Below are 16,093 nucleotides of genomic sequence, written 5' to 3'. Positions count from 1 at the left end.
ACCATAATGGAAGGTGACAAACAATCAATGGCATGAACACGAGCCGTGCACGGCTCAGACTGAGATTGAAATAAATCAAACAAATAATTGAGGGTGTAGGGTGCAAGTGCTACTCTAAGACGAAGAGGTTAGCGTAGGAGAGGAATCAGAGGTGGGCCGCATCAAACCTGTTGGAAGAATGATGACTCAGCAAGCAAAGAAACGATTAGAAGGAGAAACGGCGGCAAATGTAACCTTAATCTTGAGAATAACACAAAGATATACAAACATACAAACATTTTGCACCCTTTTTTTCCCAAACAGGACAGCATGACTAGCAAAAGGTCTGGAAAAAACGTTGTATGGGATTTGCGTTATGAAAGGCAACAGAATAAATACGATATAATGTTCGAAGGAGACCACTTTGTTTTAGAAAAAGCAAACTATATTGACCGTTTGGATTAAGAAATTAGGCATCTAAGCTAAATTGATCATTGGCGTATTAAGGGGAATCGTGGCTTCTACCAAAGCATAAAAGTGAAAGTGAGTGTTAACTGCTGCGCTTCACTTGCTTCGCCTTACGTACTACTTCGGAGGTCCATCAACTCGTCTGAGCGTCTTTAGCGCAGCGAATTTCGACAGAATCGAGTTCCTGAGAACGAAACAGATTAACAGCAGGCAAGTCTTAAGTGTCACCAACACTCTACTGCTTCACGGAAGTAAGTATCAAATGTGCTGTTGTTAATGTAGCTTTATTCCGTCAGTCTGATCGGGCAACTTGCACACTATAATCTCTCTTAAATATCAACTTTAATTAGCCTAATTATACAAAGGACATATTAACAAAGTCATAATTGTTGCCCTTGCTGTAGGTTGTTGTTGTTGTGGTCTTCAGTCCTGAGGATGGTTTGATGCAGCTCTCCATACTACTCTGTCCTGTGCAAGCTGCTTCATCTCCCAGTACGTACTGCAGCCTACATCCTTCTGAATCTGTTTAGTGCATTCATCTCTTGGTCTCCCTCTACCATTTTTACCCTCCACGCTGCCCTCCAATACTAAATTGGTGATCCGTTGATGCCTTAGAACATGTGCTACCAACCGATCCCTTCTTCTAGTCAAGTTGTGCCACAAATTTCTCTTCTCTCCAATTCTATTCAATACCTGCTTATTAGTTATGTGGTCTACCCATCTAATCTTCAGCATTCTTCTGTGGCACCACATTTCGAAAGCTATTCTCTTCTTGTCCAAACTATTTATCGTCCACGTTTCAGTTCCATACATGGCTACACTTCATACAAATTCTTCCAGAAACGACTTCCTGACATTTAAATCTATACTCGATGTTAACAAATTTCTCTTCTTCAGAAACGCTTTGCTTGCCATTGCCAGTCTACATTTTATATCCTCTCTACTTCGACCACCCTCAGTTATTTTGCTCCCCAAATAGCAAAACCCCTTCACTACTTTAAGAATTTCATTTCTTATCTAATTCCCTCAGCATCACCCGAGTTAACTCGACTACATTCCATTATCCTCGTTTTGCTTTTGTTGATGTTCATCTTATATCCGCCTTTCAAGACACTGTCCATTGCGTTCAATTGCTCTTCCAAGTCCTTTGCTGTCTCTGGTGGTAGCTGGAAATGCCTTAATCTGTGCAGTGGCCCTGGTCCAGATCTAACAAACCACATGCTAAACGATATCTGACTAAAAGCAATGTTGTGAGGCTGTGAACGTTCCCTCTGTGGTTATGGCTAATGTGGAGCCTAGTGGAGCAGGGGGAGCGACAGTCTTGGGCAATAGCGAACGCTGATTCCCATGGAAATCGCCCTCTTGGAACGCTGCAGCGCAAATCGGGGGCGAAGTCCTGTTGCCAGTTCCGGCTGTGTGACGAAAAGGACGCTCTGTGCCATAAGGCTGCGGGGACTTTTTTGGTCAGCCTATGGCATTTTAAAGCTTTGCGGAAACATACTCCTCCTTGCAGCTGATGTACGTTTGGGACATTTTAGTAGACAGATGGAGCGGTATCTGATTCATTCGTATTCATTCTGCCAGTCAGTTTGATTTAACCGGCGTTCTGCGTAAAAATATTGCCTGGGGTAGTACCCCAGCTGGAAGAGTTCTAAGTCGGTGCCATTACTATCACATAGACTCAGTCTTCGGTAAAGTACGCGGCAGACTTTGTAGAATGCTAGAGAAATCCAAAAAGTCTACGATGGAGATTGCTTACAAAACACGTGTACCACCCACCCCAAAACGTCGTTTTGTTGTGTGTAGCCGAAAGTGGACCAAATAGGACTAATAGGGAGTGTTTAACGTATTCAAGAATGAGCGGTTCGAATGGTTAGAGGTTTGTTTGACCTGTGGTCGGGAGTGCTACGGAAATGCTGAAAAAAGTGAGTTCGCAGACGCTGGAGATAGACACAAATTACTCCGAGGAAGCCCAATTACGGAAACTTTCAAGAACCAATTTAAAGTGAAGAACCTAGGAATATACAACAACATCACTCCTGTAGGGACTGCGATAACAAGGCTCATTGCAATGCAGACACATGCGTATAAATAATCATTCTTCCCTCGCTCAATTAGTGAAAAGGATGTGAAGAAGCCCTAATAACCGGTGCAATGCGAAGTACCTTTTGTTGTGCAGTCCACAGTGGATTGCAGGTTATGGCTGTAGACGTAAAGTAAGACTTTCTCGGGAGTAACAAGTCGGCGTAAGCCGAGCCCAACATTACTACTCAATTAGTTAGATAAAAGTCCGCCCCCGGTAGCTGAGTGGTAAGAGAACTTCCACAATGTATAACCGCAAAGCTCTTTGAGGCTGTGACACCCCATAGCCTGCACGCACCGAATGATGTGCGAAGGATTAATGCCCGTCTGCAGTATGTGAGGAACTTTTTCCTCGAAGCAAGTTACCTTAGTGACGAAATCAGAAGCAACACGTGTAACACAGCGCGCGACATCATACTTGAAAGGAAGTTAAATGAGGGCAGACACAAAATTAAAAGAAATTCGCTAATTGTGCCTGGAAGGCTGTATGGCGGAACATCAACTATGCCGGGCTATCTACAGATACATGACACAAAACAGTTAACAATGTCATCAGCACCAAAGAGAGACTATATGGGATCGGTTTAAACCAGACACATCTTTGTGGAAAATGCAATCTGGTGGATACACTCATCCACAGATTCACCTGTGGCGGCAATGTGAATAACTGGAATTGGATCAGGCAACAAATCGCCTTTCTCACCAGATTCTAGACGGAATACATAACGCCATCGCTCCTCCACAGACATGACGTACTTTCTGAAATTAAAAACCAACGCCATTAGCTGGTTACTGGGAAAATATGTTAGTTATGTTATCAATAAACTTGGGTCGGACAACGAGATAGAATTCCGCGTTTACGTGAAGTGTGAATACGCAAAAATCAGCACGTATCGCAACCACAAGAAGCACTACGGCAACATGCTGAAGATCATTTTTGAAAGAATGGGTGTCGGTTAAATATGAGGAACCACTACAACACCATGAACGAGAACGAACAGAAGAAAATTAAAAGTCACTTGTGTTCTTATTATTATTTACTATTCCGAAACTTCTATGTTACACGAATAGTTTTTTAAAAATATTTTGAGAATTACTCGTGTTCGACTTCCATAGTATTTGTGTGATTCAAGAAGAATTATTACGTTCAGTGTTCAGTTTCTTCTCAGAGAATAGGTTTCTTCGTCTTTCTTACATAGGAGAATGGGAGTTTTGTGTTAAGATTTCTGCACACTTGGTGCTATGTCCCAATAGGGGACTTAGAAAAAGGGGTAAAAAAAATGATGGATAGAGCGTCTGCCATGTAAGCAGGAGATAAAAAAAAGTAGTTAAGGCGAAGAAAACAAAAGTGTTCAGCGCGACGGACTGTCAATCCTAAGGGCCCGGGTTGGATTCCCGGCTGGGTTGGAGATTTTCTCCTCTCAGAGACTGGGTGTTGTGTAGTCCTAATCATCATCATTTCATCCCCATCGACGAGCAAGTCGCCGAAGTGGCGTCAAATCGAAAGACTTGCACCAGGCGAGCGGTCTACCCGACGGGAGGCCCTCGTCGCACGCCATTTTTTTTTTTTACTTAGATAAAAAATTTTATTTGGCTTTTGAAAACGAAAGATATTTTTAATCATCCGGTGATTCCTTTGGAATGTAATCTCAGTTCATATCCCCAACAGTCAATATTCGATCGGAGAAGGTTAGAACAAGGCAACTGGAAGACCCAAATTAATTGTTGAATAATTAGGTCCAAGGTTCTTCGTCGCATTTAATAACCTGATGACATTTACACGTGACTTTCAGTTTATTCTTCACAGATGTGGCAGAAATATTCACAGTCCTAGCTTTTCTTTAACAGTCATTGGTTCTATCCGATGTTCGAGATTACTTAGTAACAGATTATGTGAGCGATGACGTAATGACGAAGCAATGACTAACCGAACTGCCCTCGTGCCAAACTGCCCTCGTGCCAAGAATTGTGCCATTCTAACTGACTGGGAAGCTGATGAAGCTGCTTATATTTATAGAAAGTTAAAAAAAATATCCAATACGTTGAGAGGTGATAGTACTCATCAAAACAAGAAACACAAGTTCAATAAACATATGTCCGGAAACGCACGTGTTTATAGGAAGAGCTGCGCGAAGCTTGGTGACCAACATTGGCACAGACGCTGCATTGGCGTTACGTCATATTTGTCGACAGGGTGTTTCGCTGCATAACTCGCAGTGCTCTACCTACCAAAGGGTCTGCAGTCCGTTCTATGGTTCGAGTCTTGTTATAGGCTACATTAGTTTGTGTGACTTATTGTGCAGTGCTGTCAACCCTGGCTACGTATCATAGTCTTTTATCTTCTCCCAAACGTGGACACGCTAATGCGTTTAATGGTGCTGCGCTGTTTGTACGTACAAATAGTGTAATACATTTATATTTACTCCCTTCCAGAAACTTGTTGGCAGTGGGAGCCCACTACTCGACAAGTGAAATGACAGATACGATATTCTGCTATGGTTTAGAAAATTGACGTAGCCTGCGACCCCGTGCCCTCTATACTGAAAAATACCCACAGCACAGAGCGCCCTCTGATAAGCTGTTCTGCAGACACTTCCAGCGTCTGAGAGACACAGGTACCCATGCACCTGTAAGACTGACAGTGGAAGACCCCGCACAGTCCGCACGACTGACATGGGGGTTCGTGTGCTACGTTCGGTGGAAGAAACCCCTGGGACCACCGTGCGACAATTAAAACCAGCAGATGGCGTGTTTCATTCTCTTTATCTGGAGGGAAGGGGGGGGGGTACATCATGGACAATTGCAGCACCCATATCACCTACTGCGCCTTTCAGTCTGTAAGGCCAAGGATCATCACGGCAGACGGCGGTTCTGTCAGTGGCTGTTGCAGAAGTGTACCAATGATCCACTGTTCACAACCAAGATTTTATACACCGATGATGCACGTTTCACAAGAAGAGATGGTGAGAATTTTCACAAGTCGCATGTATGGGCAGATGTAAATACCCAAGCAATTCAGGATAAAGGGCATCAACTCGGATTCTCAATCAATGTATGGGCAGGCATACTTAGCGATAGATTAACAGATAAATCCGTGCTACCACAGAGATTAATTGCGTCGCACTGTCTGCACTTTTGCATTAATGTGTTGTCTACCTTGCAGGAGCCTGTGCCATTGCAGCAACGAATGCAAATGTGGTTCATGCATGATAGCGCCCAGCACACTTTCATCACAATGTGCGCGAACATCTTACGCAGACATTTCGGGGCCACTGTGTTGGTTTGGGGGGGGGGGAGGGTAGGGGGGAGAGGGGAGGGCACAACTTGGCCTGCACGTTCGCCAGCCCTCAATCCCCTAGACTTTTTGTTATGGGGACACTTGACGGAATTGATGTACGGCACGCCAATCAACGATATGCGGACACTACAGGGTCGTGTCTACAACGCGTGCCAGCAGGAATAACAACTGGGTGTACTTCAAAGGGTGCGTCGTTCCTTACACCGGAGGACTGAGAGCTGCGTTGTCATGAATGGGCGCCACGTTGAACGCCTACCGTAAACACGTGGACTTGTTTTTCTTGTTACCATTGGTATAATCAGCTCTCGAATTATTATCTGACGCTTTTTACGAACACCTATATATACTGAAGCGCCAAAGAAAGTGGCTTAGGGATGCATATTCAAATACGTAAACAGGCAGAATGCGGCGCTGCAGCCGGCAACGCCTATATAAGACAACAAATGAGTGGCGCTATTGTTACATCGGTTACTGCTGTTACAATGACTGGTTACCCAAATTTAAGTGAGTCTGAACGTTGTGTTATAGTCGGTGCATGAGCGATGACCACAAGTGGGGATTTCCCCGTACACCATTTCACGAGTGTACTGTGAATCCGGTAGTTGGGCAGTTCCAGCAGGACAATGGGACACACCAACGTTCTGAATTGCTACAGAGTGGTTCCAGGAACACTCTTCTGGGTTTAAACACTTCTGCTGGCCACGAAGCTCCCCAGACGTGAAAATTATTGAGCGTATCTGGGGTGTGTTGCAATTTTCTGTTCAGATGATATTTCCATCCTTCGTACTCTAACAGATTTATGGACAGCCCTACAGGATTCTTGGTTTCAATTCCCTCCACCACTACTTCGGACATTAGTTGAGTCCATGCCACGTCACGCTGAGGCACTAGTGCGTGCTCGCGGGGGCCCTACATGGTTTTAGGCAGGGGTACCAGTTTCTTTGCCTCTTCAACACACATACACATTATATATATATATATATATATATATATATATATATATATATATATATATATATATATATATATATATATATAACAGGTACTTTAGGTAACCCACAATGACAAATTACGATTTTCAAATGTGACAGTGCTCTCTACAAAAACAAGGAAAAGTCTTTGACGTCAGCTGAATTTTACGAAGGCTTGATATTCTAAGCTAAATTTAGAAAATTTTATCCCTATTGGTTTTCAAAACATCATATTCTGTACTCGTTATATAATTATATTAATTGCTAACATTTAGGTCACATCTCCCTCAGTAGTTCTTATATAGGCTGAGCTGGTTTTCTAGCATGTTATGCTATATTCTAAAAACACTGTACTAATATTTCTTTGTCATTTCTCTCGAATATTCCAAAGGATAATTTTTACAAGAAAATATCTGCACTGCAAAACCGAAATCCCTTTTCTTATTTTTCTTTAATTTCCTCATAAAAAACATTGTTATAAATTAATAAAATTTTGCAATAATGTCCAAGACAGGGCCTTGCCGCAGTGGATACACCGGTTCCCGTGAGATCACCGAAGTTAAGCGCTGTCGGGCGAGGTCGGCACTTGGATGGGTGACCATCCAGGCTGCTATGCGCTGTTGCCATTTTTCGGGGTGCACTCAGCCTCGTGATGCCAATTGAGGAGCTACTCGACCGAATAGTAGCGGCTTCGATCAAGAATACCATCATAACGACCGGGAGAGCGGTATGCTGACCCCACGCCCCTCCTATCCGGATCCTCCCCTGAGGATGACACGGCGGTCGGATGGTCCCGGTAGGCCACTCGTGGCCTGAAGACGGAGTGCTTTTTTTTTTAAGAATGTCAAAGACACGTGGTGTTTAACGTCAGTGGACATACGGTTCATTATTTTTTCGTATATGTAGTCATGTAAGAATACCACAAACATCTTGTAATGTTGATGCATTAATTTGTTCTGAAAGCAGTGCTGATATTCAAGACAATAAAAGCGGGTTAAAAGCTGTGAGCTATCTGGGGAAGTTAACCTTGCATTACTGAGCAGCTGTTTCACCAGGTACCCAGTCTAGCTTACCAAATTCCCAACCAGAATAACATTAATTATAATCTTTTAATAGTCATCTTACGACAACCGGTGATATATATATAAAAGAGAATTTAAATAAAAAGAAATAAATCAGTTTATATTTGGACATTTATTTTAACATTGATCATTGTTCCGTTAAAATTTTAGCATATTAAACATGATTCATAAGTAAACTGGTGCCTTATTTAGGATTGTGAAAATGTGAGTTTGTTATCTTACAGAACACATCCAATATGGAGCCAAGATTGGGATACTGCATACAACACTGCATTCATAAAAGAACACACGAAGAACGTTGAAACATATGCAAGAGAAAATTAACCACAACCAACCGATTCAATTTTCACCCAAAGAAGTTACGTTCGTAGCGCAATCCTGTCCATCATGAAATTACCACACACTGGTATACTAAATTCATACTAACTCTCTGTGAAATCTTCCCGAAAAGAATAGCTGAGGACTATTTTGATGATTACACTAAATGCTTCAAGTGGTCAACTTGGTTTACACAAAGAGTGTAACTCCACAATAATTTTGATAATTAAAATAAATTACATCGAGACACAAATTACAAAAGGAAAACCTCGAGCTGGTTACTATCGTCTTACTATTAACCTGATGGGTCAAACAATTGTATAAGCACGTGGTACTGGTCTCACAAAGTACACCCACCTGGGTTGAACATAAAGAAAAGTTGCTATATTGAAAAATATTGTCAAGACGAGACGTTATAATCTCACGCAGATTCGCATTTAAGATTGATGATCTTAGTTAGAGTTACGGATCCTCAATACATGGTTCCACTTTACTCACAAAGTAGTGACGAAGCAACTACTGGAAGATATTCTGAACTTCACACTCGAATTACACTGCGTTGCAATTTAAGATAACATTAGATATTTTAGATCTAAACCTGAAATAAAGGTGATTAAATTTTCAGTTAGGCTGAATTTAAGAAATCCATTGTCCTTCGGACTTAGCCAGAGATCTTACAACTTCAGACGCTCGCCGCGGACCGACAGCCCGTTGGCCCCTACTGAGGGTGCTTCCCGATACAAAACGGAAGTGACCAGAGAGACAGCTTCCCATACCAACATGACAAGGGACGGACAGGACCAAACTAAGAATAGAAACCTCTTTGCTTTTATAAAGCGTAGCTACCTATTTCGACGTTGGTCCTGCTGTTCTCTAGCAGACAGGTTTGTCTGCTACCATCAAGCATGCAACTAGAAATACATTTGCTCACTCATCCTTTCACACAGAAGGGAAGGAGGATGACAGTATCTTCTCATATACAGTATATAAAAGAAAGCGGATGTAGGTTCTGTATGAGACTGTGTGACATGAATTACATATAAACTGTGTTTTAAAGTGTAGTAGTGTGACAGATCTTTCTTGATTATGTGTGAAAGTAACACGTTCCACTGCTCAGTCTCCTCCCAGATAGAAACACCACAGTAAATTTTGAAGTGGAATGTATGCCGTAAATGACAACAGTTTTAAAAAAATAACATGAAAGGAATCCAACAGAGACCTTTCAATCTCAGTAAAGTGTATCACGTTGTTTATCGTGTAGCACTACACGTGAGTCTCAGTCAGTTAAATTACACCGCTTTGCCAGGTAGTACCCTTTGCTTTTGCTTTTTGGTGGAGGGGGGAGGATTACATGTGATCCCTCACTTCTCGGTATTTATCATCTCGCATCGGTAGTTTCAGTATTTGCTCCCGGTGAAAGATCTTTGAGAGGAATTGCAGCAGGTGTCGTGCTATGTTATTTCCCGTACTTCCCTGAGACAAGAAAAACGAAAGAAATTTTGGTCGTATGTAAAGTACACAAGCGGCAAGACGCAGTCAATACCTCCGCTGCGCAGTGCCGATGGTACTGTTACCGACGACTGTGCCGCTAAAGCGGAGTTATTGAACGCAGTTTTCCGAAATTCCTTCACCAGGGAAGACGAATGGAATATTCCAGAATTTGAAACACGAACAGCTGCTAGCATGAGTTTCTTAGAAGTAAATACGTTAGGGGTTGCGAAGCAACTCAAATCGCTTGATACGGGCATGTCTTCAGGTCCAGATTGTATACCGATTAGGTTCCTTTCAGATTACGCAGATACAATAGCTTCCTACTTAGCAATAATATACAACCGCTCGCTCACCGATAGATCTGTACCTACAGATTGGAAAACTGCGCAGGTCGCACCAGTGTTTAACAAGGGTAGTAGGAGTAATCCATCGAACTACACACCTATATCATTGACGTCGGTTTGCAGTTGAGTTTTGGAGCATATACTGTATTCAAACATTATGATTCACCTCGGAGGGAACGATCTATTGATACGTAATTAGCATGGTTTCAGAAAATGATCGTTCTTGTGCAACGCAGCTAGATCTTTATTCGCACGAAGTAATGGCCGCTATCGCAAGGGATCTCGATTCCGTATTTCTAGATATCCGGAAAGCTTTTGACACCGTTCCTCACAAGCGACTTCTAATCAAGCTGCAGGCCTACGGGGTATCGTCTCGGTTGTGCGACTGGATTCGTGATTTCCTGTCAAGAAGGTCGCTGTTCGTATTAATAGACGGCAAATCATCGAGTAAAACTGAAGTGATATGAGGTGTTCCCCAGGGAAGCGTCCTGCTACCTCTGCTGTTCCTGATCTATATAAATGACCTGGGCGACAATCTGAGCAGTTCTCTTAGGTTGTTCGCAGATGATGCTGTAATTTACCGTCTAGTAAGGTCATCCAAAGACCAGTATCAGTTGCAAAGCGATTTAGAAAAGATTGCTGTATGGTGTGGCAGGTGGCAGTTGACGCTAAATAACGAAAAGTGTGAGGTGATCCACATGAGTTCCAAAACAAATTCGTTGGAATTCGATTACTCGATAAATAGTACAATTGTCAAGGCTGCCAATTCTACTAAGTACCTGGGTGTTAAAATTACGAACAACTTCAGTTGGAAAGACCACATAGATAATATTGTGGGGAAGGTGAGCCAAAGGTTGCGTTTCATTGGCAGGACACTTGGAAGTTGCAACAAGTCCACTGTAGAGAGAGCTTACACTACACTCGTTCGTCCTCTGTTAGAATATTGCTGCGCGGTGTGGGATCCTTACCAGGGAGGACATCGAAAGAGTGGAAAAAAGGGCAGCTCGTTTTGTATTATAACGTAATAGGTGAGAGAGTGTGGCAGATATGATACGCGAGTTGGGATGGAAGTCATTAAGGCAAAGACGTATTTCGTCGCGACGAGATCTACACTCCTGGAAATGGAAAAAAGAACACATTGACACCGGTGTGTCAGACCCACCATACTTGCTCCGGACACTGCGAGAGGGCTGTACAAGCAATGATCACACGCACGGCACAGCGGACACACCAGGAACCGCGGTGTTGGCCGTCGAATGGCGCTAGCTGCGCAGCATTTGTGCACCGCCGCCGTCAGTTTCAGCCAGTTTGCCGTGGCATACGGAGCTCCATCACAGTCTTTAACACTGGTAGCATGCCGCGACAGCGTGGACGTGAACCGTATGTGCAGTTGACGGACTTTGAGCGAGGGCGTATAGTGGGCATGTGGGAGGCCGGGTGAACGTACCGCCGAATTGCTCAACACGTGGGGCGTGAGGTCTCCACAGTACATCGATGTTGTCGCCAGTGGTCGGCGGAAGGTGCACGTGCCCGTCGACCTGGGACCGGACCGCAGCGACGCACGGATGCGCGCCAAAACCGTAGGATACTACGCAGTGCCGTAGGGAACCGCACCGCCACTTCCCAGCAAATTAGGGACACTTTTGCTCATGGGGTATCGGCGAGGACCATTCGCAACCGTCTCCATGAAGCTGGGCTACGGTCCCGCACACCGTTAGGCCGTCTTCCACTCACGCCCCAACATCGTGCAGCCCGCCTCCAGTGGTGTCGCGACAGGCGTGAATGGAGGGACGAATGGAGACGTGTCGTCTTCAGCGATGAGAGTCGCTTCTGCCTTGGTGCCAATGATGGTCGCATGCGTGTTTGGCGCCGTGCAGGTGAGCGCCACAATCAGGACTGCATACGACCGAGGCACACAGGGCCAACACCCGGCATCATGGTGTGGGGAGCGATCTCCTACACTGGCCGTACACCACTGGTGATCGTCGAGGGGACACTGAATAGTGCACGGTACATCCAAACCGTCATCGAACTCATCGTTCTACCATTCCTAGACCGGCAAGGGAACTTGCTGTTCCAACAGGACAATACACGTCCGCATGTATCCCGTGCCACCCAACGTGCTCTAGAAGGTGTAAGTCAACTACCCTGGCCAGCAAGATCTCCGTATCTGTCCCCCATTGAGCATGTTTGGGACTGGATGAAGCGTCGTCTCACGCAGTCTGCACGTCCAGCACGAACGCTGGTCCAACTGAGGCGCCAGGTGGAAATGGCATGGCAAGCCGTTCCACAGGACTACATCCAGCATCTCTACGATCGTCTCCATAGGAGAATAGCAGCCTGCATTGCTGCGAAAGGTGGATATACACTGTACTAGTGCCGACATTGTGCATGCTCTGTTGCCAGTGTCTATGTGCCTGTGGTTCTGTCAGTGTGATCATGTGATGTATCTGACCCCAGGAATGTGTCAATAAAGTTTCCCCTTCCTGGGACAATGAATTCACGGTGTTCTTATTTCAATTTCCAGGAGTGTATTTACGAAATTTCAGTCACCAACTTTCTCTTCCGAATGCGAAAATATTTTGTTGAGCCCAATCTACATAGGTAGGAATGATCATCAAAATAAAATACGAGACATCAGAGCTCGAACAGAAAGGTTTAGGTGTTCGTTTTTCCCGCGCCCTGTTCGGAAGTAGAATGGTAGAGAGATAGTATGATTGTGGTTCGATGAACCCTCTACCAAGCACTTAAATGTGAATTGCAGAGTAATCATGTAGATGTAGATGTAGATGTAGACACGGGGTAGTGAGTGCAGTGCAGCGCCGTTTCGCCGGCAGGTCGTCGCCGGGCCGGTACGTGGTGAACGCGTCCGGGGGCGCGCTGACCGTGCTGCGGCTGGAGGCGTCGGACGCGGGCTCGTACCAGTGCGTGGGCGAGAACCGCGCGGGCCGCGCGCTGGGCGCCGTCACGCTGGAGGTGCGCCGGCGAGCCGCGGCGCCACCCCCGGCCGCCGCGCTGTCGGGCCGCGTGCTGGCGGCGGGCGTCGCCGTCGCGGCGCTGCTGGTGCTGGCCGCCGGGCTGCTGGCCGCCTGCGCGCTGCACGGCGCACTCGCCAGGAAGCGCCGCCGCCGCCGGCACGACGCCGCAGAGGTCAGTGCGCGCCCCGCTCGCCGCCAGCTGCGGTGGTAGGGCAAAGTACACTACTGGCCGTTAAAACTGCTACACCACGACGATGACGTGCTACAGACGAGAAATTTAACCGACAGGAAGAAGATTCTGTAACATACAAATGCTTAGCTTTTCAAAGCATTCACAAAAGGTTGGCGCCGGTGGCGACACCTACAGCGTGCAGACGCGGGAAAGTTTCCAACCGATTTCTAATACACAAACAGCAGTTGACCGGCGTTGCCTGGTGAAACGTTGTTATGATGCCTTCTGTAAGGAGGAGAAATGCGTACCATCACGTTTCCGACTTCGATAATGGTCGGATTGTAGCCTACCGCGATTTCGGTTTATCGTATCGCGACATTGCTGCTCGCGGTGGTCGAGATCCGATGGCTGTTAGCAGAACATGGAATCGGTGGGTTCAGGAGGGTAATACGGAACGCCGTGCAGGATCCCAACGGCCTCGTATCACTAGCAGTCGAGATGACAGGCATCTTATCCGCATGGCTGTAACGGATCATGCAGCCACGTCTCAATCCCTGAGTCAACAGGTGGGGACGTTTGCAAGACAACAACAATCTGACGAACAGTTGGACGACGTTTGCAGCAGCATGGACTATCAGCTCGTAGACCATGGCTGCGGTTACCCTTGACTCTGAAGCACAGACAGGAGCACATTTTTCGGATGAATCCAGGATCTGTTTACAGCGTCACGGTGGTCTCAGCCGTGTTTGGCGACATCGCGGTGAACGCACATTCGAAGCGTGTATTCGTCATCGCCATACTGGCGAATCACCCTGCGTGATGGTATGGGGTACCATTGGTTACACGTCTCGGTCACCTCTTGTTCACATTGACGGTACTTTCAACAGTGGACGTTACATTTGATATGTGTTACGACCCGTGGATCTACCCTTGATTCGATCCCTGAGAAACCCTATATTTTAGCAGGATAATGCTCGACCACATGTTGCATGTCCTGTACGGGCCTTTCTGGATACAGAAAATGCTCGACCGCTGCTCTGGCCAGCACATTCTCCAGATCTCTCACGAATTCAAAACGTCTGGTCAATGGTGGCTGAGCAACTGGCTCTTCACAATACGCCAGTCACTACTTTTGATGAACTGTGCTATCGTGTTGAACCTGTATGGGCAGCTGTACCTGTACACGCCATCCAAGCTCTGTTTGACTCAATGCCCAAGTGTATCAAGGCCGTTATTACGGCCAGAGGTGGTTGTTCTGGTCACTGATTTCTCAATGTCTATGCACCCAAACTGCGTGAAAATGTAATCACATGTCAGTTCTAGTATAATATATTGGTACAATGAATACCCGTTTATCATCTGCATTTCTTCTTGCTGTAGCTTTTTTAATGGCCAGTAATGTAAATCCGTACGGCAGCACTGGCTGGGATTCCCTCTAGAGCAGGCGTCACCAAACTAAGACCCTCAGGCTCGCCGACGATAGTTCAGTTTGCAAATTGCTTGATAAAACGTACGTATGAACACTAGACGTCCTACAATTTAAAGTTCGCGCACACAAAGTACCAAATGGGCAGTCAGTTGGCGGAGCTGTCATTTTTACTGATGTGACTCATGTGAACAGGTTGCCAACGTGACTATGGCCGCACGACGTGAATTAACTGACTTTGAACGCGGAGTGGTAGTTGGAGCTAAACACATGGGTCATTCAAGTATTGGAAATCATTAGGGAAATCAATATTCAGAGATCTACAGTGTCAAGAGTGCGCAGGGAATACCAAATTTCAGGCAGTACTGGTCACCACTGAAAACGGAGCGGCTAACGCCATTCGCTTAACAACCAAGAACGGCGGAGTTTGCATAGAATTGTCAGTGATTACAATGGAAAATTGTACTGAAATGCAGGAGGATCTGCAGCGAATTGACGCATAGTGCAGGGAATGGCAATTGAATCTCAATGTAGACAAGTGTAATGTGCTGCGAATACGCAGAAAGAAAGATCCCTTATCATTTAGCTACAATATAGCAGGTCAGCAACTGGAAGCAGTTAATACCATAAATTATCTGGGAGTACGCATTAGGAGTGATTTAAAATGGAATGATCATATAATGTTGATCGTCGGTAAAGCAGATGCCAGACTGAGATTCATTGGAAGAATCCTAAGGAAATGCAATCCGAAAACAAAGGAAGTAGGCTACAGTACGCTTGTTCGCCCACTGCTTGAATACTGGTCAGCAGTGTGGGATCCGTACCAGATAGGGTTGATAGAAGATATAGAGAAGATCCAACGGAGAGCAGCGCGCTTTGTTACAGGATCATTTAGTAATCGCGAAAGCGTTACGGAGATTATACATAAACTCCAGTGGAAGACTCTGCAGGAGAGACGCTCAGTAGCTCGGTACGGGCTTTTGTCAAAGTTTCGAGAACATACCTTCACCGAAGAGTCAAGCAGTATATTGCTCCCTCTTACGTATATCTCGCGAAGAGACCATGAGGATAAAATCAGAGAGATTAGAGCCCACACAGAGGCATACCGACAATCCTTCTTTCCACGAACAATACGAGACTGGAATAGAAGGGAGAACCGATAGAGGTACTCAAGGTACCCTCCGCCACACACCGTCAGGTGGCTTGCGGAGTATGGATGTAGATGTAGATGTAGAAGCAACATTGTGTGAAATAAAGCAGAAATCAATGTGAGACGTACGACGAGCGTATACGTTAGGATAGTGCGTCGAAATTTGGAGTTATTGGGCTACGGCAGCAGACGATCGACACGAGTGCCTTTGGTAACAGCACATCTCCTGTAGTGCCTCTAGTGGAGTCGTGACCGTATCGGATGGACCATAGACGATTGGAAAACCGTGCCATGATGAGATGAGTCCAGATCTCAGTTGCTAAGAGATGAAACT

General features: G+C 45.5%; 1 protein-coding gene across 1 annotated transcript in view; it reads left to right on the top strand.

Annotated features, from left to right (window-relative positions):
• Positions 1-16,093, top strand: part of LOC124803436 (leucine-rich repeat-containing protein 24-like) — a gene marked incomplete at its 5' end in the record, with an annotated part of 196,948 nt that overhangs the window by 33,327 nt on the left and 147,528 nt on the right. The window contains 1 exon segment of the mRNA XM_047264621.1: positions 12,871-13,183. Coding sequence (XP_047120577.1) covers positions 12,871-13,183 — 313 coding nt within the window.

This window comes from Schistocerca piceifrons, chromosome 6 (assembly GCF_021461385.2).
Source record: "Schistocerca piceifrons isolate TAMUIC-IGC-003096 chromosome 6, iqSchPice1.1, whole genome shotgun sequence".
Classification (NCBI taxonomy): Eukaryota; Metazoa; Arthropoda; class Insecta; order Orthoptera; family Acrididae; genus Schistocerca; species Schistocerca piceifrons.
This window is presented reverse-complemented; position numbering and strand designations above follow the sequence as displayed.